Consider the following 20,199-nt stretch of genomic DNA (forward strand, 5'->3'; position numbering starts at 1 on the left):
TCTAACTATAATAGGTATAATGTGATGCAAGATAAAGTTCGAAAACTTTTTGAAAGAGAAAAGCCAGGTGAAGCTGATTTCGAGCGGCCCTGTAGGATCCGCTAGATGATCGGGTTCGACTTTCTTGCGCAGATTGTTGATGGTGACAGATTTGCTGCCTTTTAGTTCGGAGGGCATTTAAGGTCCTTCCATTGTCAAGCGCACTTCGCAGATTATGCTCACTTTGAGCTAACTCGTGCTTACTTTGGCGGTCATGCGCATGTTGAAAGTCACGCTCACCTAGAGCAAACGCATGCTCACTTAAAGTAGACATGTGCAAACCCCTGCCCATGGGTGCTGAGCCCATGGGTTTTAGTCAGCAACCCTGGGTTTCCCATGGGTCCCCATGAGCGGGGCCAGCCGCCAAAGATGCATAAATTTTTATGGAAACCTCGGAAGTCTGAATATTTCTTATTAATTTACATATCAAAAGATTCAGCATGTTGAACTTAGTCAAATTCATACTTTATCTAAAAATATATATTATGGTGGTGGGAGTACTGGTGTTGAGCCATGGTGGAAATATATATTTTCAACATGCACCAACTTTACAGATCTACATTGGTTACTTCCTAATTAGGAAAGGTTTTATAAGATTATATAAGATTATATAAGAAATATAACCCAATTAGGTAGTTCGATAGAAAGGATTCTAAGCTGATTAGGTAAGAACCTAGAAGGGATCAGCGGGGTTCAACCCCCAAATCGGGAAAGATAGACCCACTAACTTATTTCATAAATTCACCCAATATAGTAAGATATTCATAGATCCTACTTTATGGAAACCCATGGGGTGGGCATGGGCAGCAGTCCTGCCCACGTCCTATGGGCCGAAAACCCATCGGCCTATATGGGCAATTCCATGGGCAAAACCCATGGGTAATGCACATGTCTAACTTAGAGCAAACACATGCTCACTTGAACGAGGGACGAGCTTGATGATTAAGATTCCCTGACCGGTTTTTTCCTTGAAGACCAAATTCCACAAGTCAGATTTTACTTGAGAAATTATTCTGACGTATCCCGAGTCGTCCATATCTGGTAAGCCAGTGATAAGAATGTATTTCTGCTCGGAATCAAATGATAAAGTTGTTGCCGGTTTGTGGTTGTGCAAAATTTGCCAAAGTTGATCAATCATTGACTGACCAGATTCACCGTAGCCGTGTGTGTAGATTGAAACTGGTCTTTTCGTTTTGGATTCATTGTCCTGTGCAAAACCTCGAATTCAGGCTCATGCGAGGAAAGAAAAACAGAGCACCTTGTTCCAATGGGAGAAATGTGGTGGGCTTTTAATCAGTCCAAGAAGACGGGAAAAAAAGGCAGAATCCCGGCTCACCTCGGCAGGATAAGTGTCGTCCTGCAAGACGGCGGAAAGATATCTTAGTACGGACTAGTGCACTCGAAGTGGGGCTTCGGGAAACAAAGAAAGAGAGGTCAGAGGTACAGGTGATTTCGAATATCACTGTACGGATGATGAATAAAGCTGCAACCGGAGTTGTCACCAAGCTACCCATAGAACTGCAAAATGGTACATAGAGCCTCATGTTTTCTGTCAATAGATAACAAATCAAGTGTTCAAGATAGGACACCTTACTTTCCCATGTGGATCAAGGGCTGAACTGGGAGAATACCACCGACAACATCCATTGAAGGTGGAGCAGAGTCGTGATCCGTAGCAACAGTGCCAGAACATCACATTTACCTTCAAATTGGCCGTAGTCAGTGCTTCGGTATGAGCTGAAGCCCAAATGGAAGCATCATTTATCCCACATCGCTCGGTGGCTGGGTTTCTGGGAGTTCAACAAATCAATCATGTGCTCGTGTTGAAATTTGCGGGCAAACCAATTTCAACCCTCTCCCCCCCGGTTTGAGGACAAAAGATGAAAATCCCGCGCTATAAGATGATCAAATACCTTCACAACACGCTTTGAGGCCCTTCAACTAAAGCTTGCAAAGTCGCAACGATCCTAGCCTGCACAATGCAACACGTGAGCAAGATATTTCTGCGGCAGATATGGTGCCTCATGTTCAATCGCATTTCTATAGTTTGCTGACTGATTCTGGTGAATCGAGTAATGGTATAAAGCCCTCCTGCGAACACATTTGAAGCACCCAATACGCCTTCCTTCTCACCCTTTCCAACAGCAATGGCCACCCCCAATCACGTTCAACCGTCCTCGGCTGATGGGTCCGAGTTTGGATCATTCTACCAACCCTCCGAGAACGGGGATCCGTTCTCCGTTCCCATGGACCAAGATCCGGAGCATTGGCCGGTAAGTGAGGCCTGGAAGACGACTCTTCGGTATTAACCTGTCATGATAGGTCCCGCATTCGCCCTGCAATAGTCCACCCCAACTCGACCCTTTTCGACAGCCCATCCAAGAGGTGGTGCGGCATGATCAGGATGAGCCTGAGAATCCCCCAGCTGCGGATATTCTGCGACTCTATTCAACACTCTGGGAGTCATATAGTATGAAACAGGCTGAATTTCACCACCTGAAGAAGGAAAACGACATGCTCCGCGCGGCGAACCTTCACTTGTGTCAACAAATGCAGATTTCAGATCGTCAGTTTGCGAGTCAACAAGCCCTGCTGGCCCATTCCGAACAAGGATTTGGGAGTTTTCGGAAGGGAGTAAGAGCACTGCTCGAAGGTTGGGATGGCTGTCCTAAGTCGAAATAATTCTCGTATGCGTAGGAAGAAATCACAAAGATATCAAGATTCAGTTTGCCTTGTATTCCGTCTCGATAGTCTATACTACTAAATCTGCTAACATCGATGAACCTATACTCATTTGGCTAAGAACAGTGACCGAACTATTGTTGGTCTCAATTGATCTGCGTCACCAAGCGTTGGAATCACCAGACAAGTATCGTGTAAACAGTGAATGAAAGAGTATTCAGGCTCCTCAGCAAGCCTTGAGTTATTGATCTGTGTTAATTTATCTTCCGGCCAGGATTCAAGATACCCCTTAATCCCATGCGCCAACATTCGGCGGCCACAACGTCGGAGCCGCAGCTCCGGGCAAGAATGCGCACATCAAGCAAGGGATGTGCTCTCTTAATGATTAGCGGTGGGTTACTGCTACCTTGTTTTGACAGCAGGAACCAAGTAACTGATCAATTAGTCAAGGAAGTATGGATTTGTTGGTACTGCCACTTGATTACTTGTACTACCTATAGCTTGAATTGGTGGTACTAATAATACTATGATAGCTGCAAACATAGCTAAATTTCCTAACGATTCATTAATCGGCACTTAGTGTTGTAATATCTTTTGCTTCCTATATGCCAAACACATCTCATGGACTAGAGACAACAAATGTTGCCTATGAACTATTATCAGTATCCGGCAGAGGGTCGTGTTTCTTCATGATCACCTTCCACCCCTGGGTAATCCACTAGTGGAAACATAAAGCATAAAGCACAGACAAGAATAAGGTAGGAGACAATGATGTCACCCTCAAACGAGAGTTCGCAGCCATTGTTAGATGTAATACCGTTGACGTATAATTTATGCCAATTTAAAGTACTAGTACTGTAGCTGTTTATGACTAGGATTCGGGCTTATTCAGTGTCTGAGAAACAGGAACTGGGCTAGACCTTGATCGGCTTTCGTACTCTACTCAACGAAGGAAGGTAAACGCTGGTTGATCAAATTATCATGAAGCAGCCTATATTAGTGTGGCCAAGACCGCCATCATGCTCAGAACTCCGTGGCAGGGATTTGCCCCCCGCCAGGGGACGTTGTGATTGCAGAATGAGCTCCATGTCACATACGGCACTGATTGTGTCAGGGAGCTCCATTAAAATCTTTATTGGCAGGTCTCGTCAGTTCGCAAAGAGACAAGCAATCCCCGGGATACGAGGGCAAGGCAAATTTCGCTTCCAAACTCTGGGCAATACTGATCCACCCCCAATTCCAATTGGAAAGATTGATTAGTTCATCAACTATGAGATCAAGCAACGCCCTTGGCCTCAGCCAAGTTAACCCCATCGGACCTGGGGGAATATACTGTACCTCATCAATGACTCTGTTTAAAGAGAAGCGGTTGAGTTTAGCGACGAGTGAGCTGAGGAGTAGTTTCAAGGCTTGCGTGTCGAATTTTCCATTTCCAAAAATTTGGCCTCGTAAATATCCGTGTGTGATATGATGACGCTTCGTCTGTGAGCCCACCAAGATAATCGTCCAGGCCACCGGTATATCTCCCTGTATAAACAAATTTGAATTCGCTCTGAACGAGGACTGAATCTCTCGAGTCCATTTGAAGCTCACCAGATGAATCTAGAGGCAATGTTATTGTCAATTTCGGATGGGGATAGTTAAAGCAGAAAATCACCATGATGGGAAATGTATGGATTGTTACCCAATTGCCGTCTTCACAGATCCGAGTTATGTATCTCGAGGCGGGGCAAAGAACAGCTTTATGTGCGTGCAGGACGAATTCGCCACAGATGACGCTCAGGTCGCTGTAGATCGAATTGATAGAAAGTCTACTGTTGTGTTAGCAAGTAACTCAAAATCAGTGTTTGAAGCGGTGAAGTGGGTTGCTGACTCTTGGACGGTGCAAGGGATATCTTTTTGATTAATGAAAATTCCATCCGCAACCATCTTTTACTTTTCTGGGATTTCTCGGACGTCAGAAGAGAAGGTTCGGTTTCATGATAGGCTGAATTGCTATCGAAGAAGCTCGGTACATGACGCGTTACCTACCGAATCTAGGAAGGACTGATTCCAAGCTCAAGATTTCAACCCACGCTCAGGTCATTCGCCGGACCTGTCATGGAAAGAAGAGAAGAACAAGCAGTGTAATGAATATGGATATTGTATTGTGTCTGTCTAGAGAGAGAGAGAGAGAGGAACAAGAGAGACGCAGCCTGCTATCTAGAACAAGAAGGAAGCACATGAAGCCGGCAAAGACCGGCGATCATGTTGATCAAGTGCTCATGATAATGAAGCTGTCAAACTGATTAATCAAATGAATAGAAATTGAGCTTACATTGAATGCACACGATGTCATAGTTTTAAGCCTATATTATTTGATTTGAACTATCCAAATGGCACTCCCTTCAATTTACAACATAATTTATGATTAGCAGATAAGAAATTTTATCACTTTTCTTCAAAAATTCAGAGACAAAATCGTTGCAGATCAATTCATTGAAACAGAATTCATTGGATTAGCAAGATCGATACCACCCATGATAATAAATATAAAGCCTCCTCTATTTTTCCTTGCGATAATTTAGAAAAGCATTAGTTAGGAAGGATTAGCCTGAATAATCATGCCACGCAGGTTGAGAACACGAGAGATCAGAAGACGTCGATCAGAATCCTCACATCAAGCGGTGATCGAACGACATGAACGGAATATCTCAGACTATAAGGATCAGTGCTTCAAGGGACCAGCAGTAGTACGCCTGTCTGACCTTTCGACAGGACAAGACTGTTGGCATTTAACAGACGACGGAGAAAATGTGACGCGCATTTCCCGGATTCATGAGATTCAAGGCTGCCTTCGCTTGGGTAAACAATTCCGTGTACCTGTTATAGTGGAGAGATCGGATTGGCGCTCGAAAGTCTTCCAGGAAGAGCCATCCTTGGTCCCAGATTTGAATCTTCCGCAATTAGGGACGAGCCAAGACTATTCTTTCCACGCAATGGATAATTGCAGTCTCATAATTGCGGCCCAGAAAAGGTTCAGGCGACTTGGCGCTCATGAACCATGGTGGGTGATAGATATCTATGTCACAAGTGATGATGGTCAGTTGATGAATCCCACTTCGTAAATTAAAACAATGGATTTGACCAGCCTACGGTACAGATAGCGATGTCTCTCTTCGGACTGAACTTCAACGTACGCTTCAAGAAAACTTTCTGAATGAGCATCGGCCATCGGATGGTAAGATTTATCGCAATATTCGTTTTTATCAGGGGGTTTTGACTGGGGTTCCCAACAAGGTGGCAGAAGATTATTGGTGGGCCGTTTTGGAGGCCGAGCCTGGCAGTCGTAAAAGAGATTATCTGCGGACTCTTCCAGAGAGTCTCCAAGATGGGTTCGATTGTCTCTTGCCAATAACCGGGATCTGGGCAGGTATGAATATTGGTGTTCTCCATAAACTGAAAGCGATGAAATGCGACGAAGTAAATATATTCAGGAATTTATTCGCTCTCTTGTCTGATCTGAACATTGCTGAATATTGCATATTTAGCCGCTGATCTGTTATCTCAAACATATAAGAAAGACATTTCTTAGACTTGTTGATGGAAATGTTGATCTCTTGTCGAAGATTGACTCATCAACGGTCAAGTTTATCAAGTCACGAGCCCCGAAGGTCTCCCCCCAGGATCTGGCAGATATGCAGGAGGAATGGGACAAGCATAAATTGTTCTGCTTCATGGATGAACATCATCGTAAAGCAGCTTGGGAAAGGTTGAAAGAGATAGACTTTTTGATCCCCACCCTTGAGACTTTTTTCCAGGATGTTCTATTTCTCGATGTTGGCCGAACAGTCTTGAGACAATTGTGTTTGACACCACCAAAAGGAGAAGGCACAATCGACCAGACCCTGAGAAGCCAATATACAGGATATCCCCCTGCTTTCTTGTCAAGAACATACTGGGATAAAATGATCGTTGATGGAAGCCTATGTGACCTCTGGAGGTTCAGCCTTCAATATGCCTTTGAAATGACAAATAAGAGAGACCACCATCGCCGTGTTCCACGAAAGCATAAAGACAAGACACGTGCCATAGAGTTAGGCTTGAATGAATGGCGAGATAGAGATTCATTATCACTTTTGCACCACTTTCTTGCACTAGCCTCGCGCCATGAATTTAACGTTCCATTTCGGGAAAACTATGTATCTACTGAGATTGAGCTTTCCAGCCCACCGCCCTATGACTTTCCTCCTGAGGCTGAAGGTGATGTTGATATTGAGCGACGATGCGGTAATCCGTTTACCGACTCCATTGACGCTGATATTTTTGCTCTATCAAGAGAGGCATTGAGAAATGATTGGTCAGAGCAGAGGGTCAGTGCGTGCTTTGTACGTCGGTGCGTCTTTCTGGCTTTCTTTTCTTATCTCATCCCCGAAGATACCGATAGACAAATCAGCGGTGTCATGGGACCGGTATATGACGATACCACCATAAATTTGGAGGGTGATATCTCAAGTCTATCAACTTCGAGTTCTCCAGATATTCAGTCTATGTGAGCCACTCACCATCTATAGTATTAGCTGTGGGAACAATTTCAGAAAATGGGTTTTGAAAGGCAATTTGAAGACAATAGTTCCGGTCATGATCAAACGAGTCATTTGACGAGGTTAGTGCACCGCTATAGATAAACTAGGGTCAAGGCCAAACGTGCATCATCAGAATACAACAGGCTGTTTTCGAGAAGGTCTACTGATGCAAAACCTAGCATCATGATAGGTCTTATTACGGGAGTAAACCCGTTTGGATTGAAGAAGTGCTTAGCGCACAAGCGGTAGTCAAAACCATGTCTTTGTATCTTCAAGCATGCTATTGAGCACTAGACAGAAATGGTGATCGATCGTTAAGCTATGTAAATCAATCCGAATGGAGAGGAAGAGTATTGTTGGGTACAGACGCGCTCAAAATCAGCTTAGCGTGCTTACTTTACTCGGTTCTTTCCTTAACCCAATACTAAGCTATGTTCAATCATGTAAATACGGGCTGTATTTTTGTGGAGTCCAGTGGGTATTGACCTAGCATTATATATACAGGTCCAACTCTATTGCACAAATACTGCGTATCAGGCTAACAGGAATATGCCTTAGATTCATATCTTGCAATAGTTCAACGACTATATAAAGAGAGAAAAAAAGGCAAGGCATACTTCAACCGTGTCTGCACTTGGTAATTAAATCCAACGCGCGGCTGGCTTCCATATTCGAGACGAATTCCACTGCCGTTTCCACTCTTGCTCGACCTGTGCCTCCCGAGTGCGCGAATTTTCTAGAGCCTCACGTAATATCCTTGCTGCTTCTTGAATTCTCATTGTATCAAAATATAGGACCTCGGGTTCAAAAGGGTTCTCTGAGGTCAACTTTTCTAACACCTCGGTTGTGGATGCAAAAAGCTCATGTAGTATTTCTCGACAAGACCGATAGAACAGATTCTCATTTTCTTGTTGCTCATATTGGCGAAGTTTTTCTATTTTCAGCTCCTGTAATGACCGGCTGTCTCCCACTTTAGAGCACTGTAATCGAACGCGTGTAGTCTCCAGGGCCATGGTAGAACCGCGGGCTAAGGCAATTTGGTGATCCAATGAGTTGATTTCTGGAAGATCATGACTTTTTGCATATGTGGCGGATGACCTTTTCGTAGCTAAGAGCTTTGGAGTTTCGGGAGACCTGCTATAGACGCTTGAAAAAGACTCGGTAGAAACACGCCTCTCAGTGTTTTGCAAGACCATTGCAGGTGTCTCAATGACAATTATATCTAGCTTAGTCAGTCACTAGCTCTTTGGTTTCAGAAGGCTACTGGGCTCAAGGGAGCTCCCATGCTTGCATTTGTTTCCAGACAAACTTATAGGGAGAAAGTCGACGTCGTTGTACATCAAAACAATGACTGATATTTTATGCATATGATATACGAATCTTCATTTGAAATCTGCTTATTCTGGGATTGAACAGAGGGATGTTAGTTGCGGAAGGATTCCAGTCACTTTTTAATGTCGACTAAAGGGGGGATTATTGAAGGATGCATCATTTTCCGTTGGAAGTGGCTGAAGTTCAATCATTAATTTTCTATGAGAATCAGGTCCCGACAATGAATGAGAACATCATGAGGAGATGAAAAGGTGTCAAATTTCAATATAGGCCATGGATTATTCTGAATGAACGACACCTTAATTTTGAGGTGCTGCTTGCTCAATTTTTTTTGAGGTTCCAGCATAGATCACTAGCCCGCGTCCTTGAGCTGCCTCGGAAGGTTATACTGGTGGATATTGGGAGGCAATCACAAAAAGAAGTATATTGTCTGAGTTCGAAAAGTATATATTCCAAGATTTTACAGTATTTAAGATAGAAATTCTCGCCTGGAAGATCTCTGCTGCTAACTCATCACATTAAAATGGCTGCTTGGTTGGATCTAGCCGTAGAGGCCACTGGCTGGACCTTAGCTGATACAGGGCGGTTAGAAAGCCTTGTGGATAGCATGGGACACCCAAAGAGTCAATATCCTTCGCTTGTATATTTTGTCGGCAATTCGTCTCGCGCTAAAGCACTCCGGGCTTTGTTTCCGTACAATAATATTACTCGCAAAGGACCTGCTAGCTTCATTAAGCTGCATCTCAGTACAGAAACAGCCAATTATAAGCATCCAGTCCTATTTGCGGAGAGCAGCTTTTTGGGGGACTCTACGTTAGCCGAAAAGGGTTTCTGTCAATGGCCAACTGAAAAGCTCCAGCATTATCCCATTCAGAGCAATTTATCATCTACGAAGGATATTAAACAGCACATTTTGTCCAATTTTGTTTTGCCATGGACCCATACGTTGTGCTTTCTTCTAAATAAAGCTGGAGATATAATGAAAGTACGCCAGCTTCTGGAGAGGCCTCGCCGCAACGTCAAAGTTGGCACGCAGATTATTCCCAACTTCTTGCAAGTAATCATTGTTTTGGAGAAAAGGTTAGACGGTCATGATGAAGCGCTGAAAGAATTGATTCTTTGGTCAGGAGAACAAATGACACTCAATATCACTCTTTTGGATTTGCGTGAGCGACATATGCTGTCTCCAAAGGCGGCCTTTGAGCCACTACGTCGTCTCCTTCTGAGTCATCTTAGCTTAGCACAGTCTAAACGGTTCGAAAATGGTTTGCTATTTTCCGCAAAACACTTATGTGCTTTTTGGAATCATTCCCTGCAGCTGGGGATCGGAATGTTCGAGAATTCTGCCCTAGACTGCCTTGCAATTGCACGAGAATGCCTTCAGCTGCACCTAATTTCCCCACTTCATATATCTAATTTCTTAACCGAAGCAGACAATTGCGACTACGAGAATGAGGATATCTCTGCTTTCATCGCATCTGCATTTTTAATGAACGCCTACCCGCCTGATATGCACCGTATGTGAAATTTGGCCCATGCTCTTCACAAACATCCATATCAAATGCTAACTCATGTCTGTTCAAGTGTTCAATCCTGAACACGTTTTTAGACAACTTTACGAAGAGCGATTAGCGAATGCTTGGAAGACAACGTCAAAATTGCTTCCAGTCAGCTACAATCAATCTATCTTGACATATTTCACAGATCTTTGCGATAGTGTGGGCCCAAAGAACTCACCAGCGACGATCAGAAGATCAATCCTTTTGAAAAATTTCAAGTTATATGGAGGCTTATACTCAACCACATCGTGCTTCTTTTGTCTGTGCAAATATCCCGAACATATGATGCCGTGTCATCATGCAATTTGCGATACCTGTGCCGTAATATTCGGGAAGCCTAGCAAATTCGCAGAATACGAGTTTGATATCGAAAATTGCCCCTTATGCGACCAACAGTTTGAACTGACCATCCGTCAACTTCCTCCTACAAAAGGACCAGTAATCTTGACTTTAGATGGTGGTGGAATTCGTGGAATTATACAACTGGGTCTTCTCCGCTGCTTGGAGAAGAAGATCGGTTGCGGGATTTTGCTACCTCAAGTAATAGATTTATTCACGGGAACAAGTGTTGGTAGGTAAGAAGCACAGACAAGAGGTCGAATCCATGCCTTCTAATTCATTTATCCAGGTGCTTTAAATGCCATGGACTTTGTTTTCAACAAGTCCTCTGCGGAAGACAGTTTCCAAAAGTTTCCTGAATTTGCTCGTCAGATATTTGTCACCTCCAGTCCGACAGCAGTGATCTCACTCCTAAAACAAAATTCTTGGGTAAGGTATTTAATAGGATTCCTGTCGGACGGGCAGTATGATGAGGAAAATCTTGAAAATATTCTTAAGAGCGCTTTGGGGTCCGATCATCGACTTTTTGACTTTAAAACCACTTCGTGTACAAGCAGTCGAGTGGCTGTTATCACAAGTCGAATATCAGATGGTAAAGCATGTGTCTTAGCCAATTATCGTGGCGTTGGTATGCGGAGTACCAAATCAGCCTATCAATTCCTTATCCCCCAAGCTTTAGATCAGAATCCCTTTTTATGGGAGGCGTGAGTCCTATTTCAATTACTTCTCACCGATCGACTCTCAATAGACACGGTACGCCTCAGTTATTTCCACCTGTATAAGCTAACATCTTACTTTAGCGCGCGGTGCAGCGTTGCAGCTCCATGGTAAGAAATTAAGCCTTCTGTTTGATCACTTAGACTGATTATAAGACAGGTTTTTCAAAACAAAATCACTCCCTGGATTCGGCTCTTTGCAAGACGGAGGTGTAAGGGCAAACAATCCTTTATCCATTGCTCTTAAAGAGTCTGTAGTGATTTGGCCCGAGGCTGAGAGGCACGATCTTCTTGTTTCAGTTGGCACCGGATCGACGGATAATGTCAATTTGGTCTCGGAGGATAATCCATGCGGAAAGGGTTTGAGGGACAGTGCCCTGCCTCGCTTGATACGAGCAGCTATGGCATCTCCATCCATGGATGGCGAACAGGGCTATTTCGAAGCCCTGAACTATGTACCTGATCACATGAGAGCCGATATCTATCGCTTAGACCACAAAATTCCCGACGCTCTACCCCGGCTAGACGACGTAAGCAAGTTAATGAAGCTAGCTGAGTCGGATTTCGACGTTCCTGATACTCTAGTCCGCGCCATCCTGGTAACAGGGTTTTTCTTCTTTGAACTCGACGAAAGACCCGTTCTAAGGCAGGGGATGTATTACTGCAATGGTTCAATTCTTTGCAGAAGTCAACAGTCAAAAACGGTGATTGATAGAGTACGAACAGAATTTCCCGGAGGCCAGTTCCGGATTGCAGGTGGCGATCGCTTAGGAATTATCGATGAGGATGACGGATGCAGTGAGTGCGGCTTCTATCGAAAGACAGTAACCTTTACCGTGACCAGCCTAGAAGAATTTTTTACGATCGAGGCTTTCAATTCTTCTTTCCAACAGAAGATCGGTGGTTTTCCTAAGTCTGCTCGGCAATTTCTTGCCGATCAGCAGGCGTTGAATTGCTTTGGTCGTACTGACCACTCCGTAGCTTCGTGGCCACCACGGAGGTCATGTTTCTGCATTCATGAAACAAGAAGGCTGGTGCAGTTTTTGGAGCCTCCTCTTTGTAATAAGAGACGTCGGATTGGATAATAGGAAGCGGAGATGTGATATAAGTCCCATTTGGGCAGGATCTTCTGTTCTACAACATTCCTTAAGACTAAGACTGAAATGGCCCCACGGACGCACGCTTACTCAAATTTAGTGCAATTTATTGAAAAAAGATGAACAAAGAACCTGGATAAATTTCTTGTCTGACTTCGAGTAAAAGAGGCCTAAAAACCGATGCAGTTGCGCATTTCCCACGTTCCAGCCAACTCCTTCCGAACAATGTGCCCTTTCGCACTGTGTGTTCAGCTGACTACTTATAAACTACTTATAAACGCCAACCTGAACCGCCATTTATGCATTTTTGATTGTTATTTTTCTCGAATACTTAGTTCCTATATCTTGAAATGTCTACGGTCTATTAAAGAAACTAGGGGTAGAGAGTTCTATCCTTAGCAGTTTATTGCTCAGCCAAAGCATGTACCCGTTATCCTTCAACGTGATGGCTATCACCTAGCTATATATAGGCCTACGCGCCCTCAAGACCGTAAGAAAACCGGCTGTTTATATGAAGATATTACGATACAGTACATGTATATTGACTAGTTTGTTAGTTGGTGCTCCTATTAGTTGGTACAGTATCACCCAAGCATGGTCATGAAGTCTGTATGATTGGTAAGTCACTTCTGGGAATATGCCCTCTTCGGTACGAAAATGAAAAATTGGGAACAATTGGGTGAAGTCGTATAGAAGATGGAATTCAAAGTCCATGTAACATTGAGAAATATAAGGATATAATTGGCTTTCAATTTTTGTAGGAGTGTCGCATATTTCAAGTTGATCCTAAGACGCATTGAGGAAAATGTCACATCAATTTTGGATTAAGGCCAAAGTTTGATCACACAAATAACCGATCCCATATCGATTCCGGGATTCTTCCATGCAGTACCCTACGACGAGTAGCCTTCGCTGTTGGATACACCCCACCCCTGGGTGATGGACCCCGCCTGAGCAGGATGGCATTCAAATACATCAGCCAAGATAAAATTGCAGTACTTGAAGACTGGAATTTGATTTTCCGGCATGCTTCCGCAGAATTTTGCTGGTCTTAGCTGGGCCCAGAGTTAAAACAGAGTCACTTACACGAATGGCAGGTATGTATGGCTAATTTTATTGATTGAAAGGGTTTGATGGATTTGATGGATTTGGTGGATTTGACTGATTTGATGGATTTGGTGGATTTGATGGATTTGATGGATTTGATGGACTTGATGGACTTGATGGATTTGACGTGTCCGACTGCGTTGTCTGTGTTTACGTTGATGACTTCTTTGTCACTGCCGAGCACCCACACAAAACAGCCTGCTTTCTAGATGAATATTTGCGGGTATCTCCAAACTTGCAATGGAATTAACCACATGATTGGGAGGGAGATTCAAGTCTAATCGCAAACAAGCTGGGCATCGACATCAATGTAATTTGGAGTGTGGTAGTATGGAATACATTCTCAATTAATCACTTATCAAGCAATGCATGAAGTTAAAGTGTGCCCTTTCATGATGGCTATTTTCTTACTAAGATCAATACATTCTGGATACCTGGGATCAATGATATGTTTAGCCATAGTGGAGAACTGCTACAGTCGATAGCGAAATCAGCTTCCTCCCTAAAGACGGCTTTTATTTTCTCGGGCCCCACTGCCAGGCACTAATATCTATTCAACGGGCATCAATAAAAAGTCGACAGCTTAGTTTCCTTATTCTTGCTGGAGGGCCGGAGCATAGTAGGCTCCTTCATACTGTACATTCAAGGGGAAAGCATTAATTACACTTCGAATATATTGAGATCGTGGACATTCATCCAAGAGGTACAGATAACGCTAAGGTTTCCGATCTTCGTCACTTATTGGACAGATGCTATGTTATCGTCCATGCTTGGAGTAACGAGCCTTGAGGTAGGTACAGACGCGCTCGAAATCAGTTTCACCTCTTTATTCTCTTCTCAAACTCTACTTTGCATGACGCCATTCCTTTTATAATTAGTCTACCCTGACCCACATTCTTGGCAGTATCTTTCAGTACGGTAATTAATAATGGCCCGAAAATAGCTAACGTAATCGGTAAGCTCGCGGCCAGTGTAAGCATGCGGCCAGCCCCAAAACACCTAGTAAGAATGATAAATTACACCTTCATTTCTCAACCACAATAAGTCAGAACAAATTTATATAGCAGTATGTTATCGAATATCTGTCTCCAGATGAACCTAGCCAGTTTTAGAGTACCCCGAGCTGTGGCAGTTCAGTTATATCAATTTTAAAGCATTTGATGAAAATTACAATGTATTGTTGGTAAACGCAACGAACATTTCGTTTAAGGGGTCCAAAGTTCGGGCTATCACTGCAAATATGGCTAATAGCTCATACTATAGACTTGAACTAGATTTGATGTTTTGTGGTTCAGATATAGGATCTACTTTACTATGTGTTTTGGGGCTGGCTGCATGCTTACACTGGCCGCGAGCTTACCGATTACGTTATCGTATTAAGTGTATGAGCTATGCCCTGTCTAAAACTTAGAGATACCGACCTGCAAACAAACCAAACAAAATGGTTGGCAGTTAAGGCCACCTGTCACTTGTCCTTGGTCAACCACGTTCACTCCACCGAAACCGTGGACGAGCGAATACATACGTACATACGTAGAGACAATACTAGTGGGATAAAAATTTTTGACCAATCTATCTGCACTACGATTTGCTGGATTCTCCGCGCTCCACTTCTTATTGAATCCCGAATGAGCAACATGTGCTGAATTTTGACTGGACTAGGAGATTGAGGACGATATTTAACCACTCCTATCTAACAGCGATGGACCTCAAGCCTAAGACGCCGATATCTCGGATCAGGGTGCCCAATACGCCTCTTCGTCAGGATTTTATGAACCCACAGTACCTCACAACATCTATTCAGACCCTCACCGGGTTGCCCCCAGGACAGTGCCGAGCCCTTGCTCTTTACCCAACCAGTACCAACAACCTAGCACGCATAATTGGGTTTCCATCCAGTGGAAATTCAAAGTGAGTCACCGGTCGACGTCACAGGATACGGACCAAGCGTTAGCCCTGATTCAAAGCGCTTAATATTGGCCCTCAAGGAGGAGACTGCAAAGGGTCATCGAGGACGAATAAGAACGGGTCACGTGAGGCATGCATCATTGTGTCGATCAATGGCCGCAAGCAACAGGACCTGAAAGGCGATTCAATGGGTTTAATATTGACTAGACTGTTGATGTGGCTGTGATTGCAGAATGCCATCCCAGAATATCTCAAAGTGCCGCCGCTCTTCAGGAAGTATGTCTTCAATAGAAGAAATGACAGTAGATTCCTTCGTATGGACCTGGGGTTTGCTTGTCATGGTGAACTCTAAAGCTCGGTTGCAGATTTCAAGACAGCGTTCGATGGATCTTTTTTCCCGTGCAGCCGTGCCTTGTATTCTGGACGTCTCTTGGACTAGATATCCGATGACTGGGTTCTTTAATTGTTCTTCCAGGTCCGATATAGCATCCTCGACCATGTTTCGATAATTCCAATCTACCCCGCTCTCAGGTGATCCAATCCAGAAGCAAAACAATCCGCCATCTTACCCTAATCCTCAAACTTCTTCAAACAAGACGAATTGCTTTATAATTGCCGTCACCAATGACAAACGTATAGATACCCCATAGCACATCACGTTGGCTCTAGTGGAAGGAAGTGTACTCATGATAAACAACATCGAAAAAAACTTTCAACACACGTATTCAAATGTCAAGAAAGTTACAACCCCAGCGACAGCGTATCTAATGTTACAACCACACTTCATGTGTCGTACTATGCTAGTACGAATTAGGATTAGCCTGTTTCAGAAGAGACTTCAAGAAAGAAAATAAATAGAAAGAAAGGTGAGCGACCACTCGCTGAAGAAGAAACTCCGAATCGAGGTAAAGGCGTGATTTCAAAGAAACTGTCTCTGGGAAGATACCGCTATATCTAGTCAAACTTTATGCCTGCATCTTGCCTAGCTACTGGACAAATACTGCTACACTTGATCTGGGATCAAACTGGGGAGGCGATAAACAGGCTACCACAACTGAATACAACCGGTACACATGCACTGAGAGTAAGCCACAGTCTGCAAGGAAATTTAGAGGCCCTTGACCGTTTTCGGGGCCTGATCACCGTTAATGCTGTCAAGCTGTTCCTGTGACGTCTCAGCGAAAACCAGGTTGTCTGTCTTTCCGCCGTCTCAGCCCCGTACAGGTTGTCTAGTGTGCCTCTCTCACCTGCTTTGGAGCACAATGGACTCACAGCCTCCACTCTTAACTTACCCCTTATTTCCTTGAGTGATGGGCAGTTCACCAGGAAATGAGTATGTATCTTTCATCATCACAGCATCACATGCGCGGCGCTGGCCGGCCAAAAACTTTTATGTCACAATTATCATCCAAAATAGCATTCTCATCTGTTATGGGAATGATAGGGAGCAATTGCGCAATTTCTTGACTACTGACTCCGGCTGAATCACGAGGAATCCAAAGCAGCGGAGGTTGAGGGTTGAAAAGAGGGTGGCTACAGATACCGTCCTCCCAATTTGTGTTATACTCGGTTTCATCAAGTGGATGAGCAAAAAAATTTCTAAGAGCTCGATGATCTTTGTACTGATCTTGATTCAGCCACGGTGCGAATATGGCCTTCAGAAAGGTATTCATCGACAAGAGGGGAGAGTTTTTGACAAATAAGCCCTTTTCTAACGTGTTGCTGCGATGCTGACTAGGCTTGATTTCACCAGGTTTACTATTCATTGACTCATTCCACTCTTTGAAAGAGGTTTCATGTTTTGTAACAATGCTCTTTGGTAGGTAATCAAGAAGGGGCTCCATGGCTTTAGTCATCGATATATGATATAAGATAATCAAGACCATGTAGAGAATCATGAGAACCAAGGGCCCTACAGCGACCTGGTTAGTAGTGGATGCGAGGGCAAATATTCCAATTAGGCAAAACATAAGCAGGTAGCAACCGGCCGTGAGATGTTGCAGGGCGCACATATAGCTCTTTCCTTGGGTGTCAATACTTGCATTGAATACATAGAGCATGTTGTAACGATAAGCAAAGTAGAACAGGTATAGACCAATAGCAGCAAACCCCAGGGTTAGTGGCGCAATGCAGGAATAGATTATTCCTGGTGATTGTGAGATTAATTGTGACGTTAGTAAGATGAAATGTGACTTACCAATTACAGTCAGCAACGTAAAAGTCGGATACAGAGAGCCCCACTGGAGATCGGGTAATCCTGAACAACGAAAATACACTTTGCGAGGGGTATCATCCAAAGTCTTGGCCAGCACCCTGTCGAATACTAGTTTGGTACTCTGAAGAAGAGCGCTAGCGCTGAAGGATAGGCCATGCAAGATAATGTATGACATATAAAAGTTAGAGGTTCTTGGAATCTTCCGAGCGAGCATTTTAGCCACCGACGAAGGGTCTTTCAATATAGCGGCGACTATATCAGTGGCAGTCGAAGCCAGAATGACTACTAGAAAGACCTGGACAATCTGAAAGGCGAAGTAGAAATTTTGAGTTAAAAGCTCCACGGAGGATAGGCTGAGCACACCGCTCCACTTGGCTAAAGCTACAAGATTTCTGGTCAGCAACGGAAAAAAAGCCTGAGTCTCTGCTTACATCGGAAGAATCTAGGCACCAGCGCCATGAGAGCAGAGAGCAAGAGACTTGGCAAGAGACTGCTAATCGTGCCTCGGGTCCATTCTGGGACGATTAATCTTAAGTATGGAATTTCATCCATCAATGAGTCTAGATTTGAGATAGAGCCCACAAAAGATGTCGGAATGGCCCAAAATATAATCAGAATGCAGACAACCGTAGTCATGGTCCAGGATCGTAGAGTACGTTCCCACCACGTGAGGCGAAAATTGGCCCAGACTATCTGGGAAGGATCGAGGTTAATATAGCGAGGAGCCATACGCTCGGGACTGTGATGTAATACTGTACGCAAATTAAGATTGTGTATTTTCCCGGGGTATTCTGAAGCTCACGTGTCTGGTATGCGACCTGCGCATCGGCCTGTCGATAAAATTCGACGAAAGCAACGGAAAGAAGCTGAGTCCCATTGCAGTTGTGCTGAGCGTTGAGCTTTTCGATCTCCATATTCAGACGAGAAATCTCAGATGTGGCCCAGTCAATGGTATCAACTTTTTTTCCAATTAAAAAACTGAGGCGATGCGCGGGGCGGTTCTTGGCTGGGACCCAATGCGCGGCAACAGACGCATTGTTAGCGAAGCTGGCAGTATCATGATGAGCGGGCAACCGAAGGCCTTCCTTCTTGGACGTCTTATTTTGTGCTTTATTTGCCATCCGAATAAGCTTAGTTTCCGCTGCTTCTAGCTGCAGGGCTATCTCTTTGCGATTTTTCACTTTTTCTTCTAGGTCAGTAATATCGCGCGCGAACCAGACGTTCTTGATCTTCTCTTGACCAAGAAAACAACACAGATCGCTCTCATTCATGAGGGATTTGGGTACATTCGTAAAGATTACCGTACGAGATGAGATCCGATTGGTATAGGCGGGTGACGTAAGGTAGGTTTGGCGTAAATTGATGCAAAAAATAAATTCACGGGTGATTACGACGAAGATAAATCCTGCAAAGCATATAGTCAATTCTTGTGTGCATATATTCTTGTGGGGAAGAACATTCTCACCTATAAATATACATGCGATAAAGCAGTGCGCGTAAAAGCGTGCATAGCTATTTTCATCAATATTTGAGATGTTGAGCATGTCCAAATGCCGACCGTCACTACCTCCCGTTGCATTGATAGGAAGCAGCAAAGGCCAGGTGATACACGCGCCAGTAAACATGATCAAGGTGGACAATTTGAGGAACCGGAGGAGCAGGTAGGCATCTACAGAATGATGTTGCAGAACATAGGTATCAGGAAGCTGATACATTGAAGTCAACCAGCTCCATGATCCTGCGGGGGGGCGGGGGAGCGTTGCCATGGAAACAGCTGATCAATGTATGTCCTTGGCACATATATATAACGACACGTGCGGCGTGTTACGACGAACAAGATTATCATACCCATGAATGAAAGCAAAGATGGAACCAAAGTGCTGAGTAGGCTGTACAAAGAATTTGAAGTATCACTTGGATCCTGACACTGTGAGTATGCCTGCCCCATTTTTTACTGCGCTAGAAGAGACACGCACTGAAGATGTACGGGCACTTAACCCTTGAAGACTCTTGATAGAGTACTGCATGATGATGAGGTAAAACGAGCACCAATATTTTCAGAGAGTCTTCTGCTGCTTATGTCTATTCTTTGACGTCCGATCACAACATGTCAAGACGCTTTGTACACATGAATGTGGATGTATCCTAATAATGTCATAAGAGCCCCTTGGCAAATATGCGGACTAGTCACTTGCCAAGGTATGACAGTATATATTAGACTTTGTTGCGATTAAGTCTCCTCTTTTATGGAGATTGACAAGCTTTTTTTTGGCGTGAGCTTGGATCCCAAAGTTGATCGAAGTGATCAAATTACATATCATTGATTTCTCATCAGATCAGAAAAAAATGATATTTCAACGCAAGTTTCTCTGAATTAAATTAGATGAGCTTTCTCACCAGCTATTTCTGATTCTCAGGCCGGGAGAGTTGAATAAGTTCGAGTAATAATAGAGCATCATTGCTTTGAAAGCGGTCTGAACTCATGGCATGACAGCAACTATATTCAAAAAATGAAACAAAACTTCACCGAGCGTAAAATCAGAAGGTAAATGACTAGTTTAGCTCCTCAAATGTCCATCACTAGCTTTATATCCCCTGTATTTCCTCATTTAAACCCTAAAGAAACTTCTATCATTGACA

General features: G+C 43.8%; 4 protein-coding genes across 4 annotated transcripts; 3 read left to right on the top strand and 1 right to left on the bottom strand.

Annotated features, from left to right (window-relative positions):
* Positions 1-2,186: 2,186 nt before the first annotated feature.
* Positions 2,187-2,721, top strand: N7466_011109 (uncharacterized protein; the record flags this gene model as incomplete). The annotated part of the gene is made up of 2 exons (XM_057170498.1): positions 2,187-2,312; positions 2,413-2,721. The coding sequence occupies 2 exons, from the start codon at positions 2,187-2,189 to the stop codon at positions 2,719-2,721; spliced, it is 435 nt and encodes a 144-aa protein (XP_057016230.1).
* A 3,199-nt stretch (positions 2,722-5,920) lies between these two features.
* Positions 5,921-7,256, top strand: N7466_011110 (uncharacterized protein; the record flags this gene model as incomplete). Its single annotated transcript, XM_057170499.1, has 3 exons — positions 5,921-5,941; positions 5,974-6,183; positions 6,285-7,256. The coding sequence occupies 3 exons, from the start codon at positions 5,921-5,923 to the stop codon at positions 7,254-7,256; spliced, it is 1,203 nt and encodes a 400-aa protein (XP_057016231.1).
* A 1,885-nt stretch (positions 7,257-9,141) lies between these two features.
* On the top strand, positions 9,142-10,250 carry N7466_011111 (uncharacterized protein; the record flags this gene model as incomplete). The annotated part of the gene is made up of 3 exons (XM_057170500.1): positions 9,142-9,883; positions 10,052-10,135; positions 10,228-10,250. 3 exons carry the CDS (start codon positions 9,142-9,144, stop codon positions 10,248-10,250), a joined length of 849 nt encoding a protein of 282 aa, XP_057016232.1.
* A 7,234-nt stretch (positions 10,251-17,484) lies between these two features.
* Positions 17,485-18,830, bottom strand: N7466_011112 (uncharacterized protein; the record flags this gene model as incomplete). The annotated part of the gene is made up of 4 exons (XM_057170501.1): positions 17,485-17,490; positions 17,621-17,940; positions 17,991-18,311; positions 18,362-18,830. 4 exons carry the CDS (start codon positions 18,828-18,830, stop codon positions 17,485-17,487), a joined length of 1,116 nt encoding a protein of 371 aa, XP_057016233.1.
* Positions 18,831-20,199: the final 1,369 nt, after the last annotated feature.

This window comes from Penicillium verhagenii, assembly GCF_028828195.1.
Source record: "Penicillium verhagenii strain IBT 33310 chromosome Unknown utg000012l_segment0_segment0, whole genome shotgun sequence".
Lineage (NCBI taxonomy): Eukaryota > Fungi > Ascomycota > Eurotiomycetes > Eurotiales > Aspergillaceae > Penicillium > Penicillium verhagenii.